This window comes from Rhopalosiphum maidis, chromosome 2 (genome assembly GCF_003676215.2).
Source record: "Rhopalosiphum maidis isolate BTI-1 chromosome 2, ASM367621v3, whole genome shotgun sequence".
NCBI lineage: Eukaryota > Metazoa > Arthropoda > Insecta > Hemiptera > Aphididae > Rhopalosiphum > Rhopalosiphum maidis.
Window position 1 is genome coordinate 62,410,933 of NC_040878.1, and position 18,731 is coordinate 62,429,663.

At 27.0% G+C, this 18,731-nt stretch overlaps 2 protein-coding genes across 2 annotated transcripts in view; both read right to left on the reverse strand.

The window, feature by feature from the left end:
• Positions 1-3,190: 3,190 nt before the first annotated feature.
• On the reverse strand, positions 3,191-5,781 carry LOC113553804 (AKT-interacting protein-like). Its single transcript, XM_026957343.1, has 6 exons — positions 5,716-5,781; positions 5,453-5,628; positions 4,432-4,496; positions 4,083-4,374; positions 3,850-4,027; positions 3,191-3,363 (listed from the first exon to the last, which is right to left on the reverse strand). The coding sequence occupies exons 1-6, from the start codon at positions 5,716-5,718 to the stop codon at positions 3,286-3,288; spliced, it is 792 nt and encodes a 263-aa protein (XP_026813144.1). The 5' UTR covers positions 5,719-5,781; the 3' UTR covers positions 3,191-3,285.
• A 4,845-nt stretch (positions 5,782-10,626) lies between these two features.
• The window catches only part of LOC113555122 (dynein heavy chain 5, axonemal-like), a 28,533-nt gene continuing 20,428 nt past the window's right edge, over positions 10,627-18,731 (reverse strand). Inside the window, 19 exon segments of the mRNA XM_026959455.1 lie at positions 10,627-11,142; positions 12,501-12,653; positions 13,069-13,281; positions 13,364-13,520; positions 13,584-13,663; positions 13,733-13,813; positions 13,872-13,973; positions 14,083-14,277; positions 14,386-14,463; positions 15,128-15,354; positions 15,426-15,578; positions 15,810-15,978; positions 16,036-16,157; positions 16,853-17,297; positions 17,360-17,490; positions 17,551-17,707; positions 17,779-18,090; positions 18,158-18,326; positions 18,416-18,681. Of these exon segments, the coding sequence (XP_026815256.1) occupies positions 10,756-11,142; positions 12,501-12,653; positions 13,069-13,281; positions 13,364-13,520; positions 13,584-13,663; positions 13,733-13,813; positions 13,872-13,973; positions 14,083-14,277; positions 14,386-14,463; positions 15,128-15,354; positions 15,426-15,578; positions 15,810-15,978; positions 16,036-16,157; positions 16,853-17,297; positions 17,360-17,490; positions 17,551-17,707; positions 17,779-18,090; positions 18,158-18,326; positions 18,416-18,681 (3,597 nt within the window). The 3' untranslated portion in view covers positions 10,627-10,755.

The window sequence follows — 18,731 nt, forward strand, 5'->3', positions numbered from 1 at the left end:
AACAAAAGCAGCCAATCCGGGGCTAAAAATGATTAGGAATTAGGTAAATGAGGCCATCGCTTAGTACAATTATAAATAAATTATCCAGATTCATATTTTTCTCAGTCTACAATAAAATACCTTATACTTGTAAAAGTAATAAACATTTAAATAATATTATCTATATGACTGTATTCTTTAAGATTGTTATAAGAGTTATGAAAAGTTTTTCTTTTAATCATTATTGTGTTCTTAACATAAATAAGTAAAAGTTTTGTTGGTAGGTACTTTATTTATAAATTTAATGTATGAGGTACCTATATCAATTATTTTATGTTTAAAAATTAGGTTTATATATTATAGGACCTATGATATAAGTAGTTTTATCATTGACTAAGAAATAAATCTGTGTTTGTAAAAACATTTTAAATAAGTGTTAATATTATGAAATTATGTAATTTATTTTTAAATATAATTTACAGTGTTGGTACCTATATATATGATGAGTTTAATATGTTGTATATATAATGTATACCTAAATCGTTATGAGCTATATTAAAATTAATATTGATCAAAAATGTTTCATTTATTAATATGGATTGTCAGCTAAATTATATGCTAAAAATACTTATAATATAATAGGTAGGTAATATGTTATAAAATCAATGCTATACGCCCTATATGTTAATACAGTAGACCTCTCTATAATGGACCCTCTATAACAGTGGTCGGCAACTTTTTTGGACTCCCGGTCCACATTCATAAATTAATAAGAGTTCGTGGGCCAGACAAAATAAAAATTTTATATTCCAAATTATTTATCAAAAAAAAAAAAAAATAAATAACTGTTTAAAACTTTAAAATAATAGAACATAAAAATTACAGTTTTTTAATAATATAATTATAGTGTAAAAGTATGGAAATTACAACTGCTTAATAGGCTTAATGTGATTTTTGTTGTTGGATATTGTTTAATATTATTCAGTCTTATAGAGTCTATAAGAAATAAGACTGAATCTTCCTGTTAACAGAAAATGTTAATTTTATCCATTTAAATAATACAGTCATTTTTTTCAACCTCTCTATAACGGAAAATGTGTTGGTCCCAAGCGATTCCGTTATAAAAATTTTACTGTACAAAAGCATTATTTCCAATTATTGTTTTTTGTTTTTAGGCTTATTAGTAGCAATGATAAATATATTAATAATCATTTTACAAGCAATTGTCTAATCTATTACGTGTTATTTTAAAAAGATTTAATGTAGAAGATACAAATATAGTCAGTGTCGTAGCCAGGATTTTTTTCAGGGGGGGGGTCTTTAATATTGTAAAATAAAATTTAAGATTTTTGTATTGGTTTTCATAATAATTTTTAAACGGACTTTAAATGAGGGGCTGCAGCTCCCTTAGCTCTCTCCCTAGCTACACCACTGAATATAGTATACATACAATTAAAATATTATTTCAAATATAATCAACAAGCTAATGAGATTAAAATAATTTAGGTTATTTATTTCAAAAATTATTAGCCCCTTTACAAATATTGAGACTACCAAGCCTGGTTTAAGATAATTTTGGGCCCGGGGCCAAATGATTTTAGGGGCTCATAACCATAATCAAAATATTGATGACCCACAAATAAAAATATTTAGGACAAAAAAGTTATATATTTTATAAATTAATTTCTTACATTTTTAAATACAAAAATAAAAATATTATTTGTATAAATAATTGTATATGTTTCTTTTGATATACGAAATATATTATTAAATCCAAATATTTCTGATTTAATAAAAAAAAAATGCGCTACTCGCCAGGGGCCCACTATTGTTTGATATCAGTTGTGGAAGCCCGAGCCATGCCCTCCTTAATCCGGACTCGGAGACTACCTATAGATTTCCAAATTTTTAAATCCACTTCAAAGATAAAATAAAAGATGGCTTTAATAAAGATTATATTATTAGAGGACCAGAAGTTGAAATTGAGTGAAAAAAACAAGTATTTTAAATTTAGTTTAATATAGGAAAGAGGACAGTTTATTTTATTTAGTACCTAAATGATGTCACATAAATAGAGCGTGGATTTCTATGCAATTGCATATTTTTACAAAATTCAAAATGTATTGTATCGAATTAAAGCAATTTTTTTTTTAAAAATGGTATAAAATGTTATCAAATAGAAAAATTAAAAAAGTTTTAGATATAGGTAATTTAAAGATAGTAATATTATCAATGCATTAACTTTTTGTATACACTCATTTCCAATTTTTAGTGATAGCAATAAAAAAACTAAAAACTTAAAATATGACATTATACGAAAGCATTTCAACAATAGATGAAATAAAAAAAAAAGTTCAAATTATTACTACTTAACTATATATATAATTGCTTCAAATATGCCCTAACCACTTTAGTTGACGTCAAACGATTGTTTTCTATATTTAAAAATATGTTGACAGAAAACGTCACAGCTTCACTGAATAAAATTTAGAAATGCATACTGAAATAATAAATAAAATATAAAAAATAAATAAATTTATAATATCTTTTTACAATACTTAAATGTATCTAATATAAGTACTAATATTAATATTGTAAACATTTGTCATATAAATAATTAAAATCTTGTATGGCATATTATGATACTATTTAGTGCATAAAAATCCGCGCTCTACACATAAGGCACTTGTTTACCACCATAGTTGGGAAGGCATTGTAGGAACTATGATTGAGTTCAAATTTGAATAAATGATTGGGTAGAAGATTATGACTAACACATAGCTTGGTGTATACTGTATACTACAATTCCTGTATGACTTACCTGATAAAATTAACAAAGAATTAAATTTTGGTTTGAAAGTTTGAAATCACTAAATAACACTATTCTATTTGAAAAAAAAAAAAAATTGAAAATAATAAATATACAAAATGTATAGAACCTCTGTTCCAGAATTGGAAACCCATTTTTAATTGTAAATTGTAAAATCAATATTTTAGATTCTGAAAGGAGTGATGAATCTATTGATTTTACAATGATGTGTCGATGTGTGTTTTTTGTTTTTATTTTTATGTCTGTCGACTGTCATCACATAAAACTTTAAATTTAAAAAATATAAAATTTTTAGTTGTAAAAATTATTTTAATAATCATTTTGTAATCTTAAAATAAACTTAATATTTATATACTTAGAATAGCAATAATATGGATTTTATTAAGTTAAAAATAATTTTTAAATTTTTTATATACCTTATTTAATTAAAATATTAATAAACAGTATATTGTACAATTTAATAAATATTTAATTTTTTAGGTATTTGGCCGAGAAAATGGTTCTAATGATCCAGGTTGTACCCAAGATAAATGTTGAGTCTTGTTGTCATTTTCCTAAAAAATAAAATAATTTTATCATATTATAATTATTTAATTTGATTAAAAATAAATCAATTACTGGTATACTATAAATGACATATTATTAGGTGGTTTATTCATAAATAGTTATGACATTAAATTATTAAACATTTGTAGTTAGATTCTGATAGGCACGGACTGGTTTTATTTATTTAAGGTCTACATGCATTTTTTATACTTTGCTCTTATACCTAAACACTTGCCTTCTAATATCTATGAATCAAAGTTAGTAGATAGAATGTATGCCACAGATTGTTAGTACAACTTTCTAAAATTTGAAGTTCTAACTAGTGAAAAGTGTCCATAAAATTATTAATGTATGCTTTTAATAAATTATTTCTTTTAAAACTTTTATATTCTAGTCAATGTTTGAATTGTGGACATAAGTTAATTGTATTATTAACTTTTGTATGTTGAAACACTTTTTAAACACATTTAATATTTATTTAATATATTACAAACTTTTTGTTGAAGCCATGAACGTCTTATAGCTCCATGAATTTCTTCGTCATAAACATCAAATAGCAAATAATTTGGATCGATATTTTCTGAATGCATTGGTTGCTTATATATATCAATTTGACTTTGCCTGACACAGTCTTCACATTTTTTCATATAATTTTCATTATCTGTTTTCAATCTAAAAATAAATAGTCAATAAATTATTGACCAAAAATATGTAGTACAAAATTTACAATTCTGCAGCTTCTGAATTTTCAGGAGTTTTAGTTCTGGGTATATCATAAAATGATTTTGATACATGATTTATTACATGCCAAATACGACTAACTCCTTTTTTCCACTCTGGGAAATGATATTGAATATTCATTTCTCCAGTGATTGGATTGACCAATGGATGAAATAGTGGTGTCTCAAATATTACTTTGGGACAATCACAGTTTGGCCAATTACTATCTATAAGTAATCGAAAACGGAAAACTCCATTTTTATAAAGCCCATACCTTGGGAAAATCACTCCAAACCATACTGAAACACAATATAAAATTAATCTTTTGGTCAATATTCATTGTATAACTTGCTTACTGAATGGAGTTTTATCGGCTGGTATAACATATACTCCTGGTATTAATTTTTTGCTCAAAATATTACTGAAATTAAATTAATGATAATCATTAATGAATTTAACATCTATATATTTATTGGTATGTATTAACAGAGGTTCTTAAGAGGACGTCGCACCCGCATGTGTTGTCTCCGTCCTACACACATACAACATCGCATATTATTTTTGTTCACCAGTTTCAATAGTGTGCTTTTAGTTTCGATATTACAGTGAATTGACCTATTATAAAACTTTTAGGTAAGAACATTATCTGTGTTTTCTTGTTGGGTTTTTACAATATTTTAATTTTTAAGTGAATTATGAGCATTTTCAAATATTTATATTTTTCATACTCATAACTCACTTAAAAATTAAAATATTGTAAAAAACCAAAGAAAGAACACAGATAATGTTCTTATCTAAAAGTTTGATAATAGGTCAATTCACTCTAATATTAAAACTAAAAGCACATTATTGAAACTGGTGAACGAAAATAATATACTATGTTGTACGTGTTTAAGATAGAGACAACATGTGCGGGTGCAAAATCCTTTTAAGTAATTTTAAACATATAAAGAAGATACTATTTACCATCTATCTCCACTTTACCATACTATTATAATTTGTTGTATATAATCTACGGTACTTCCAATTCACACTATTTAACTATAGAATAACTTAACTTAAGCCAGAGGTGTGCCAAAGTAGGCTTAACTAGGATTTAGAGCAATAAAAAGTTTTTAGCAATAATATTTATACTATTAAGTAAAAAAAACAAAATGTAGATTAAAAGCTGTAGGTGTGTGGGTAGTCAAATGGTAGTTTACCTCAGGGCTGAAAATTGTTCAACACACTACTAACTTAACTAATACCCAATGGACTACGCCATAATGCTATATATATAAACTAATTTTGGGATTTTGTTTACTAATACATGAAATTTATATAGAATTGGTTCAAAAAATGTATAAATATATTATCAATTAACTTCTAATTACTTACAATTCAGACATGAGGGTATACTCCAGGAAAAAAGGAATATAATTTGCATTAATATAGGAGTTATTGGTATTTGTAGATTTTACTGCTATACCACTTATACCAGTTGTATCATTTCCTGGTGGTAAGACACGACGAAATGATCCAGTTCGATGAAATGCATCATCATTGTTTCCAGACTAATTAAGAATAAAATAAATATTAGTAGTGAAAATAACAATAAATTAAACTTTAATATGTTATAGAGGTTGTAAAATATTATTCACCATTTAAAATTAATCAAAATCAACCTGTATTTATGATTATTATTTTAAAATTTAATTAAATATATTATATTAAAATTGATGAAAAAATAGTTAAAATGTCATTGAATGTAATTGAAAATGTATTTTATATATTTAACAAGTGAATTACAAAAACAGAAATTTAAAAATAATAACTAGATATTTATTACAAAATAATTTTATAGGTATGTAATATTATTATTTCATTAAAATAAATAATAAACATATCATTGAATGTGTCTATGAAGTTCTTTAACTTTATCAATATAAACTTGTTATCACTATTAACGTATGATTACTTTAGTGGTTTTAATAGTTATTTATCGACGACACTAGTTCCCCAAACGTTATCAGAAAGCTTAAGTTTTAGTTTTGAATAAATAACTTGTAAACCGTTTTAAGTGGAATAAAATATGTTTTATTATTCGGATTTCGGATCGAATTTGGGCGCGTCGTTAGACAGAGTCGCGGCCGCGTGTGTATAATTAAAGATGTTGTCGAGAAGACGGGCGACGCAAAATAGAAAAACTCGATGTCGGTGACAACTCGAGCGGGTACGCGGCGGCGTAGGCCGATAAGGGCGAGTTATTAATAAAATAATTATACATTTAATAGGGAAACGAGTAGGGAAGTACAATTCAAAAATACATACGAACAACTCGATAATAAGGAACATATTATAAACGTATTGGTATTTGATACAATAACTAGTGCCTATATGTATACAAAAAAATATATATTTTTACATTATACATATGGTGACCAGATATAATAGTTTAAAAAAAAGTACATTTTAGAACTTAGCTCCTTCTCTGTCGTAATTGCCCAATGCGTATACTATTCTACCCATATTTCCATAGGTCATCGGTCATCTTCTATAAAAATTGTTTTTTTTTCATCTGACTACTCTATTTATTTTATTATTATTATTAATTATAAAACCCAATTATTTGAAATTATAATGTCAACTCATTTAGTGTGTGTCTTTATTATGAAAATACTTTGATATTGAAGAATTTAAAGTAAACTTAAACTAAAGTATAAATTATTTTTTAAATGTAAAAATACCAAGTGTAAAACTTAAATATATACGATTTAGTATATCTTAAACCGTGCTACCAACCAATAAGAATGCTTTAGGTTGAACCATGAAATATAAATGAATAATCAAATTATAAGAAACAGTACATAAATGTGTATTTTACGCATTAGCCCACAATAATTTAAAAAAAAGGAATACAACATCATGTACTTAATACTATATTGTTAAGGATACTAGGACGTCAAAACTACACGTCAAAAAAGAGTACTGTCCTATGAAAAAGATGAGTGCGTCTGGTCACCATAATTATACATCATTATTGATTTAATTGGGTTGTGAATGTTGTGATAACCGATTACTCGATAACGACGTGAAATACAATACGCTTGTTTAATAGTTATTTGAAAACTTATAAATTATAATGTTCAAAATATTTTGACTTTACACCTATAGGATATAATACACATAGCATAATACTATAATAGCATATATAAGTATCGCAAACTATCTAAGCATATAAATTAGAACCTATAGATACATTTTAAAATCAGTTAAAAATAGTATGACTACCTATGTATTTTTCGGTTTTCCTAAACGGGACGGTTTCGAAACGGGAATGGTATAGGCACTACTCACTTATGTTGAACGAGGCAAATGTGAATAACTGCTTGTATTTAGAAATTAATTTTATTGATCGTGTAAGTCATTATTATACGTAGGTCATAATTTATTAACTATCTGGTATGTAATATTAATTTAATGATTAAACTTTTTAACATTTTTAAAATTATTAATTATTTAGTTTAGCCATACAGTAAACTAATAGAAAAATAAAAATAAAGCCTTCAAGTAAGTTATCTGTCTGCTGTATAGTAGGTAACATGTAGACTAGGTTAAGAATGTCACTATAACAAAATTGTTTAATTTGAATTCAATAAATAACCATTGTGTACAATGTAAAATTATGCTGGTCAAAGTTGGTCTTGTTTTTTGGTGAGAAAATTTATCAAACAACTATTGCAATAATAACATTTTAATTTAACTATATAAAATTTCGGATGTACAATTATTATAATTTTACGTACTATGCAATTTATTACATATCATTGATATCAAAAGTTTCGTATGTCAAGACAGCAGCTGAAGTAAAAAAATAAATTCTATAATATCACTGTTTTATAAAAAAAATATATGATGTATCATATTATTATAATATTTATCATCCGTGGCAAACGACAATCGTCGTCATTCGTAGAAGGCTATTAATAATTCTAATAGTTTTATTGAACAGTAGTTAAACAACAACCTTTAATGTATGACAAGTGTCAAGTGCTCTAATTTTTTTAGAGTATTTTAATAATTCCATTCTGAAGCGCAAAGAAGACGAATGAAGAAATAAGTTAGTTGTTTCTTCGGCTGTGGTGCACGTTTGAATTGTAAATGTGGTAGGTACAGGTACAGCCGAACAGCGTCGAAGAATATTTACGTAAGTTTATTTTCCCATGATTTTGGAATATTAAATTTATCTTTTATTCATGTTATCAAAAAAATTAAAACGCTACAACACAAGTAAAGTTCTTCTCAATGCGATTTAAAAATTTTGGTAATTTTGATATAAATATCGAGGGAGTAAAGTTATCCCGCACAAAACAATTTTTAACCATGTTACGCGTGTATAAGACAGAGACAACACATGCGGGTATAGCGTCCTCTTAAAATAAATATTTATTGACGTTTAAAAGTTGCTACCCGTATGATTTAGAACGAATATTTTATTTCCGATCATCCAATGCAATGGTCGGCAACCAGTGGGGTATTGTAACGGCCCGCTTTAAATTCTAAAACGACGAATTTCTTTTTTAATTTTTTTTTTTATAGTTTTAGACAATATTTTTTTGTATAACAAATAATTTAAGGATATAACATTTTTATTTTTTTCTTGCCCGCAAACAGTTTTTAATTTGTGAATGAAACTCCTGCATAATTAATAATGTTTCAATATTATTTTAATACCGTTCTAATAAAGTTTTAATAATGTTATAATAATATTTTAATAACGATTTAATAATATTTTAATAATGTTTTAATAACAATTTAATAATGTTTTAATAACCTAATTTTAAAACTCCTCTATGTTTTAATGAAAAAGCTGTTAAAATCCATAATATTCTCTTTAAATCCATAAAACTCGTCATTAACTCCATAAAAAATTGTAAAAATTCATAAAATCGTCAATAAATCCATAAAGAGCGATAAAAATCCATTATATATATATATTCAATTTAAATCCATAAAACTCCTCAATAATTCCATAAAATAGCTGTAAAAAACGTTAAAAATCGTTAAAACTCTTTAAAAACACTAATAAGTAATATTATTGAATAATAATGTTAATTTAACATGGACAAAGATGGTTAATACAGCTACTATTATAATATGATATGAATTTGATATAATATTCGAGTATAGGGACATACTATTATACATATAATTCAATATCGATCGTATTATTTATTTTATATCGTACAACAGGGCAACGCCTCTCAATGTCCAGTGCCTCGGATTGTTGTCTGTCTTAAAATCTATTGAACCCACATATTTGAGGTCTGTCCGCTGTGGTTTCCTATAAATCGGACACTCGTATAAAAACGGTAAAAAATCATTATATTCTGTAAAAATCCTTAAAATTCCTCAATAATCCCATAACATAGCCGTTAGGATAGATTATCATCAATTAAATAATTATAAGGAGTTTTAAGCAGTTATAAGGATTTTCACGGGTTCTTTATGGAATTACAAGGTATTTTAAGGAATTTTTAGGATATTCATTGGTTATTACTGCTTTTGTTTGGAATTATAAGGAAATGTAAGGATTTTTAAAGAATTAAAAGGACTTTTTTGGATTTTAAAGGGTTATTATGGCTTTTTCAAGGATTTATTTGATTTTTATGTTTGTATACATTGATTATTTATATTTTATTTAAATACTATTAAAACGTTATTATAATATTATCAAAACGTTATGTAAACATTATTACGGAGAAAAGGAGGAAAAAAGGGCGCAACGCATAACATATAAAATCACAGGCACTAACTTTATCTGAGAAATTATTAATTGTAATTGTTTTGTAAATAATAATAAGCGTATGAGCTTATAAAATCTTTTCTATATTGATGCTGGAGTTTTTTTTTTACAGTTATTTGAAGAAAAAGTTACGGAGAACCTTGTGTTGGGTTTTAACTTTAGATATAAATTACAAAAATTTTATGAATTTTCAACTTAAAATTCCTTACAAATCTTCGTGATTTTGATATATTTCATAAAAATTTGAATTTTTACAACAAGAACAATTTATAATAAACCTTGCATTAAATTTTAAAGATTTTTTGAAAAGCCAAATTTTTTTTATCAGCATTTCAAGAAAAAAAATTTAGAAAAATCGAAAATTTCAATGGTCTATAAATAGTTCAAAAAAATTCTAAATATTTTAAAAATTTAATCGTATATAAATAATGCTAATATAAACATTTTGTGAAAATTTCAAGTATTCACAATGATTCGTTTTTGAATTATAGCAAAATCAAAAAATCGATTTTGTCAAAAAGTGGTTATGCGTAAAAAATGAATAGATAATATTTAATATTTTGTGGTTATAGAGTATATAGCCACGTAGTAAAGCTTTTAAAATTCTACTTATACATTTTCATACATATAAATTATAATAATGTATAGTATACTGTTATACCAACTACATATATATCTTTAAGTTTCAAATATATCACAATAATAAAATATGAGTGATTTTAATAACTAAAAAACACTAATAAGTAATATTATTGAATAAGCCAAATATAATTGTTCATTTAACATGGACAAAGACGGTTAATACAGCTACTATTATAATATGATATGAATTTGATATAATATTCGAGTATAGGGACATACTATTATACATATAATTCAATATCGATCGTATTATTTATTTTATATCGCACAACAGGGCAACGCCTCTCAATGTCCAGTGCCTCGGATTGTTGTCTGTCTCAAAATCTATTGAACCCACATACTTGAGGTCCGTCCGCTGTGGTTTCCTATAAATCGGACATTCGTATAGCTTCGGATCTTTTCCTGCGGTGGTGTTGATAGCAAATACGTAAATCACTGGCATTTGTTCGTACAGCACCTTTGGCTTGCTTTCCACCAGTTTACCCGTCTTCCGGTCCAGGCTAGCGCCCTCCAAGAACATGCCACACACATACACACCCTCCGGCGGCGAGTCACTCAGTTCCTCCTTGTTATGGCGCGTTATCAGATTCTGAAGCACCACTGAATCCAACGCCCAGCCCCGATGTGCTCTTGTCACTTCCTACAAAACATGAAGAATTCAATGCGGATTAAAACACAGGTAATTACATTTGAATGCAATAAGTAGACATGTATTAGGCACAGGCAGGCAAATAAATAAAAATAATTAACATTAGTTTATTAAAAAAAAAATGTGAAGCATATTTTACTTAACATCTGAGTCAAAGATTAAATTATTGTGCATTAGTAATGATGATTTAAATTTTTGATATAATTACTAGTTAATAGCTGAATTATCCATCGCTACTGGGTTATGGTAAAAAAAAAAATTAAAAACTATGTATAAATAAATATAAAAATGAATAATTTTAATAATACAGCATTCAGTTTTAGAGCTTACATAAAGTTTAAAGTGATTTGACTTTTATAATATTAATAATATCTATACATATATTATGTAATATCAGTAACACTGCAAATATTTCATCAAAAAATGCTAATAAACAAATTAAAAATTCAATTAATTTCGGTATTAATAATAGACTTATGTTGATAAAGTGATGACAACGATGTAGCATACTAACGTAGTGGGAGCTATGAGCATGTCAAAGAGTGGACTAACACAGTCAACTAGTCAGCGTACGCGAATTAGTCTGTCACCTGTATTATATATTTGGCTCGACATTATTTTTAAGAATAAATGAAAACAGACAAAAATGCATCTTATAATATAATGTACCTACTGTAAACACTGAATAAAATAAACAATAAAATAAAATACAAAATGCTTATCCCTAAAATTATGAATGTAGAAATATGTACATTTATGTTACATTTTCATTTTATTATTGTTATCACTTTATCAGCTTATTTTATTTTCATTACGATTGTTTCCTTATATGGTTATACCCATGCCGCATTCTAACATAGTTAATAAAAGGAAGAACATAAAATATCTTGGCTAGACCAAACTAATTGCTTATTTCTATTTTTAATTTAATTGTGAAATGTTATTTAATTTAAATTAAAAATGAGGCAACAGTTTTGAGCGGCGCTTATTTTCCATCTGATAGAACAATTATGTATTTTTAAACGATTAGATAAGAATAATAACGTTCTTGTAATTGTAAGTATATTACAACTAAAAGTATAGGTACCTAACTATGGTGTAATTAATATGTATATAAAATAAATTATTAATTTTAATATTATAATTTTCATAGATATCTAAAAGAGAAGTAATCTTAACATATGTTTTTAACTCGATAAGTTAAAAGTTATTATTACACAATGGACTAAAATATTAATTTATAATTAAGTTAATTAGAAATTAGAAGGCTTAACTTTTTAATAATATATCATTTATATTTATGTGCTCACAGAAACACAATTATCATAGTATCGTAAATAACATATTACTTGTCTCATAGCCGTTAAAAATCCTTGCGGGTTGAAAAAACCAGTCATCCAGAACACATTTGGTCGACCACTGTTTATCCATTTTCTAAACTGATTATCACGTTCCAGTAACTCAGTAAACCAAAATCCGAGAGTAGCGGATTCCCAAGACACCTAATATATAGAGCAAATTATATACAAATATAAAATATATTTCATTGAATATTATAGTACTCATAATTTCTAAACCTATTATAGACTGTTTCTATTTCATTCTGAACTAGATGATATTTAGAGAAGTTGGGAATACAAGAGATTTTTTTTATAATTTATAAGAACATACTTTTACATTTCAAGATTTCGAACAGCTTAATGAATGTATTAGTCTTACAATAATGTGTATGTTTTATGATAAATATTTATTTTAAAAACGAAAAACGCCTTATATTTCTTGATAGATATATTAGCGTACTTCTGGTTCACAATTAAATAATCAACACGTATATAAAACGTGGTTATAGGATTATTATACTCAAGTAAGTTTCTATATTTAATATCATATTATTATTAGCATTATTCTTCAGATTACTTTTTGCCATTTCTGTGGTATTCTGGCGTCATACATGGCATCCAAACTTTCTCTTAGTCCTTGGCTCATAACAATTGTACCGTCGATGGCTAATTTTAAATCGCATAGTGTCTTTTGTACAATACCAATAACTTTTTTTATACGGTCGATTTCTTGTCGTAAGAATATGTTCATGGGTAATAAAGCACCCATCCTCTGCAGCGATTCTTTTACCTGCAGACGAAAAACAATGGTCAAAAATACTATAACATTTACGCGGTCAAATACAATGTTAATAATTTATTATATTAGTCACCTCAAAATCTTTATACTGTTTTGGTAATTTTTTTAACATGTCGTCAGCTAAATGGTAGACAACACTTTCTCTAGTCTCTCCTCCTTGGCTTCCACCCTGTTTCGGTTGAACGCTTAAAATCGTATCTAGTATTCCTTTTGCGGTATTTATTTGATGCCTGAAATGATTATATTATAATAATAAAACACTATTTTTATTCATTGCTTTAAAAATTATTTACGTGATATCAGCATTGGAGTGAAGTCCGAACACTTCTGGAGAATCTGTCACAGGTAAACTGTTAATGTAATCAATACAACCCTAAAAAATAATAATAATAAAAAAAAAATACTAAAACAATTTGAAAAAACAAATCGACTTTTTACGAACTTGTATATTACGATTCATGGGAACTTTATAGCTTTTGTAAAACTCAAAACCAGGTCTTAATAATACATCACAAAACCATACCTATGGATTATTGATAAATAATTAGAATTTGTATCAATAAATGTGAATTAAAATTTACTTGAGTGAACGTTATTAAAAGTCTTTTATCGAAATCGTCAGTAACTCTGCCACCGTATTGTACTTCACCCAACATGTAACAAATAGTTGGCCAAGACACACCCTGTAAACAGGTATTAATAATAATTATTATATCATATTATATGTAATTGAAACTACCATCTCTATTCTTTATATATACATCTTCGAAATATTATCATAAAATGAATTACTTTTTTTGGATCCATATCGTCCAAATGATTCTGAACGAATTGAACGCTCGCAGCAAAATCGGCTTGATTGAACTCGTATGGTATATTCCAACCCAACGGTCCGAATTTTCGTCTCTCTTGTACGATCGTGTGAATAAATGCTACGGCGTAAAGTAAAATAGGCCATTGTGGTTGAGCCGAATAATCAAGCATGTCCTATTATATAAAAATGATAAAATTAATAATATTTTTAATAAGAGCTGCAGTTTAAGAATAACATTTAAATAATGATATTACTACACTTTTAAATTTGTATAAACCTACCTGACTTATATTCTGATACGTTCTTTTCATACTAGCTCTAATACCTTGTGGAGGTTCATTTGTGAACTTGATTGCCATCTGTAAGTAAAAAATATATCATGATATATTTTAATGTTATAGTTAGTACTTAAGTTTAGAGGTTTACCTGCATTTAACTTTCTAATGTGATAAGATTTAGTGGCATGTATGCTGTTTATTGGAAAATTTCGGTGTTTTATCTAATACTATTCTATCATTATCATAAACCTTTTAAATTGGGTACTATATGTAAGTAAGAACTATAATATATTATGAAATTTTTTGGTTCACCAGCGTTCACATATATAATACGTATTATATGCATTATAATTATTCATGTTTATAATAATTACTAATGAACAAGAAATAATGAGTCAAATTGTAAGGAAAAAAATAGTATTTCGATGGGGCTACTAAAATAGACATCAACAAACTATAATAACACTACAAGACAACGTATCCACCGATAATAATAAAATATACGAATATTTAATAAAACAGTTTTTATGACAAATAATAAATGATTATTATTATTAATACACCTATTTCAGATAGAAAATAAAATAATTATAGACATCCGGTATTTCATGACTGTTTTTTCTCGAGAAGAAATTAATGTCGAAATTATCACATATTTATACATCATTAATTACGTTACAGATTACTTTTTATTTTTCATTGAAATTTCTACAAAAGACAACGTTCAAAAACGGTTGTAAGGTACCTGAAGTAGTGCAATAGGAAACTGAGGATGTACTTCTGTAGTTATCCACATTCTAAATGTACTGTGTATTTCTTCCGAATCTGACAAAGCGTCCATAGCTTCTGTACAAAATGGCAAAGACAAATGCATGTTTTGTAAAAGTACCCAGCCACCGTTTGCTATGCAATCAGATATCATGTTTCTAGCATGAATTTCTTGGCCTTGACCCATAGAAACAGATCGTATTTCTAAAACGAAAGTAAATTTGTTAATGACATATAAATAGTTAGTTTTTTTAATATAAATTGTATTTGCATACGAATATCTTTAGATTTAGCCAGAGCGGTGATTTGCGGTGATGGATCAGAGCCGATAGATAAGATACAAACGAGTGGTGTCTGTGGCTCCGATTCTTCCCAAGTTTTTTCCAAATCTAAGATGCATGCTTCCCCATACTCGGGTCCTAAAGAATCTATAAACACCGTGGCAAAATTGTTTTTTCTATTTACAGTTATCATATTTTTAATACTTAAATATGTTTATTTAAATTATAATGTACTAATTGAAAATAATATGTAGTTATATAATATAATTATTATGCACTGTTTGTCTAATATTAATGAGAAAACAATTTCAAAGTAACACATTTCCTCTAAAATTAAATTATAAAAAATTAATCCAATAAATTCGCAGTATTGCATACCCATGATATATTTTCGAGACTGTGACAACGTTCTATCTGGACTCCATGACCTGACCAGTAAAAGTTTTCGAAATACATCTAGAGATTTATTATATCCACAAGGTATATCTTCCTCTTCCGGTTTTTCTTTTTCATACCAAATGCGCCATTCTTTCTCATTTTGTTTTATCTTAATAACTCAAGATTATATAATTAATAAATAATAACTAATCAGTTTCATACTTACTTTATTTAAAAGATTTGAAAATACTGATAACTTGTTAAGTTCAACCAAATTTAACCAAGTTATATCCAATACCCATCGGAAAGGTTTTGGAGCAACTGCATTCAAATCTAATGATGCACCACCTTAATACATAAATGAATTATTATTTGTCATCTATATAATATGATATATATATATACATATATAAGTTAATGTACATATATTTATGCATTAAAAACATTAATGCATTTCTACATTATTCATCTAATCACCATAAAACTTTGAGGAGTTTTGAGTGTACTACCGCGAAAGTTTTTGGCATATTATTTATTATCGTACGTAAATATTCGCTAATGCATTTATTTTGTAAAAATAGTTTTCTATTTATATGAAACTATTATATTATTGGTTTTAAAAACAATTTAATAATACAATTTGGGAAAATCTGAATGTCTTTTTTTACGGAATTTTTCTGTGAACTCGCGGCCATATATACTCGTATTTGTTAAAATTTGGGTAAAATAATGTTGACCGGACCAATTAGGGTTTTTATGAACCTTTCTGCTTCGACTTTTTTTAGGCCAAGAAAAAATCTAAAAATCAAAATAAATGTTAAACGAAAAAAGCGCGGGAGCGTGATTGGACGCGGTGGATCACGAACCGACAATGTCCAAAGTATCAGTTAATGAAGAAATAAGTTTAAAAAGTACTATAAAAGAGGTATATTTTTTATGAGCAGTGAAGTGCACGGGGTCAGATAGTTTAAATATAATATATGGATTTTTATTTTAGCAGATAGTAATGTTGTAAGTTAACAATATCGGTTTTAAATTATTACCTTTTATAAATGTCATAAACTCTTCGTGTGTAATTTGATTTTTATGGCAATCAATTTTCATAGCCAACATCAACGTGAATAATGGTTTATGGCGTTCATACAGACTTCTCATCGTGAACATCCATACTTCATAAGTTAAATATTGTAAAATGTTTATAATACGTTCTTCGGTTATTGAACTTTTTATTGATTTGTTTATAGAGTTATCAAATATCATTAAAAATTGTTTCAATGAATTTTGATACATAACGTTTACGTTGCTCATTTCAACTATCAAAAAGTACAATATTGACCCACGAGCAGCCACTGCTCTAAATTCTTCTCTGGCCTTCATGATTTTTATTTCAGTTTGTTCGGAAACTTGAAGTTTTGCATTTACAGCTTCGGCAGTGGCTTTGGTCTCTTGGAGTACACTAATTAAATCTTCATCATCTACCAATGAACCCTTAATAAAAACGATAATTTTAATATTGTTACAGATTATTTTTAAATTCCATAGTATATTACTTGAATTGAAGATAATTTATGCAGTAAATTGCTTTCAAATTCTTTCATTGAACGTTGATTTTGTATAACTGACTCAAATAGTGCCACACGTTCAGCTTCTAAATCTGATTTTTCCATTAGTATAACTCGACCTAAATAAATGCACATATATGATATAAAAATGTGTCTTATTATTTACCTTTCCTTTTTACCCAAAAGTTGATCTTCAAGACCTTGCATTGTGACTGTGAAATCTATAATTGAAGTTTTAGCACTAATTTCAGGTGAATATGCGGGATTGGGCAATTTGGTCGTTATATATAAAACAAACCCAGGCATTACATCTGTTTCTTTATCACCGACAACCACCTAATACATATTGTACATTTATACATAAAATATGGGTATATGCAGTATGAGTATATATTTATTTTACTCGCCTTTTCAATTGAACCAGATTTAATGAAATTCTTTTCTAATACATTATCAATTACTGGATCAAGCTCTTCACTGACATCTTCTATTAATAATGGTCTTCCGAGAGATAAGCAATCCTCTAAATGTGTTCTAAAGTATTTATGATTCAATGAAGTGATTTGAAGTTCATTTGACGATTCTTTATTTTTAATCCACATTTTTCCTTGGTTTTGAGGATCAATGAGAAGTGGGTATGAACTAGATTTGGTTACAATAAGTGCATTTTGTACCGATAACTCATCATTAGGAAGACCTTGTAATGTCCACTCAGATACCTTAAACATTTATTATTTTTAATTTAATAATATAACTACTATACACATAAATAATATGTATTTGTACCATAGAATTGTCAATAAGCATATTTATTATATTGAGTTTTACTGTGAATGGTACTTTTTGTGTCGTTAAAATTTTCATCCAACTTTGTACTAAATTAGATCTAAATTCTTGATTATATGGCCCACAGTATGATAAAAATCCTGTTGCCAATAAAACGTCACCAACAAGCCTATATTAAAAAAAAAAAAAATAATAATGTGAGAATTCAGAGTATTGAGAAGATTCATTAGATAAAATTAATATATTTGAAAGTAGTACCGTCCAAGTTGTTTCTTGAATTCTTTACTCTGCTGAGTCCATCTTATTTTTTCACCACCTAAACCATTAATTAAAGCAGTTGCTGAAGTCATTTTTCTCAGACAAACATTTGCTGCATCAGTAAGTCTTTGTTTTTCTTGAACAGCAGCATCATATTGACTTTTAACTTCATTTAACGCTACTTCTCTTTCATAAAGTTGAAGTTCAGCTCTAGACAAATCATCCATTGCAATAGTCAATCTAGCTTCTTGTAAAGTTAAATTGGCCTAAATAAACATTACACAATTTAAATGCACTTAATTTGTTTCTCATATCA

What these genes read in the sequence shown, in the direction of transcription:
- LOC113553804 (XM_026957343.1), bottom strand. An exon ending in TATACCCTCATGTCTGAATT is followed by an intron (nt 4,497 to 5,452) that starts GTAAGTAATTAG and finishes ATTTAATTTCAG; the next exon opens with TAATATTTTGAGCAAAAAAT. An exon ending in GTTCATGGCTTCAACAAAAA is followed by an intron (nt 3,364 to 3,849) that starts GTTTGTAATATA and finishes TTTATTTTTTAG; the next exon opens with GAAAATGACAACAAGACTCA.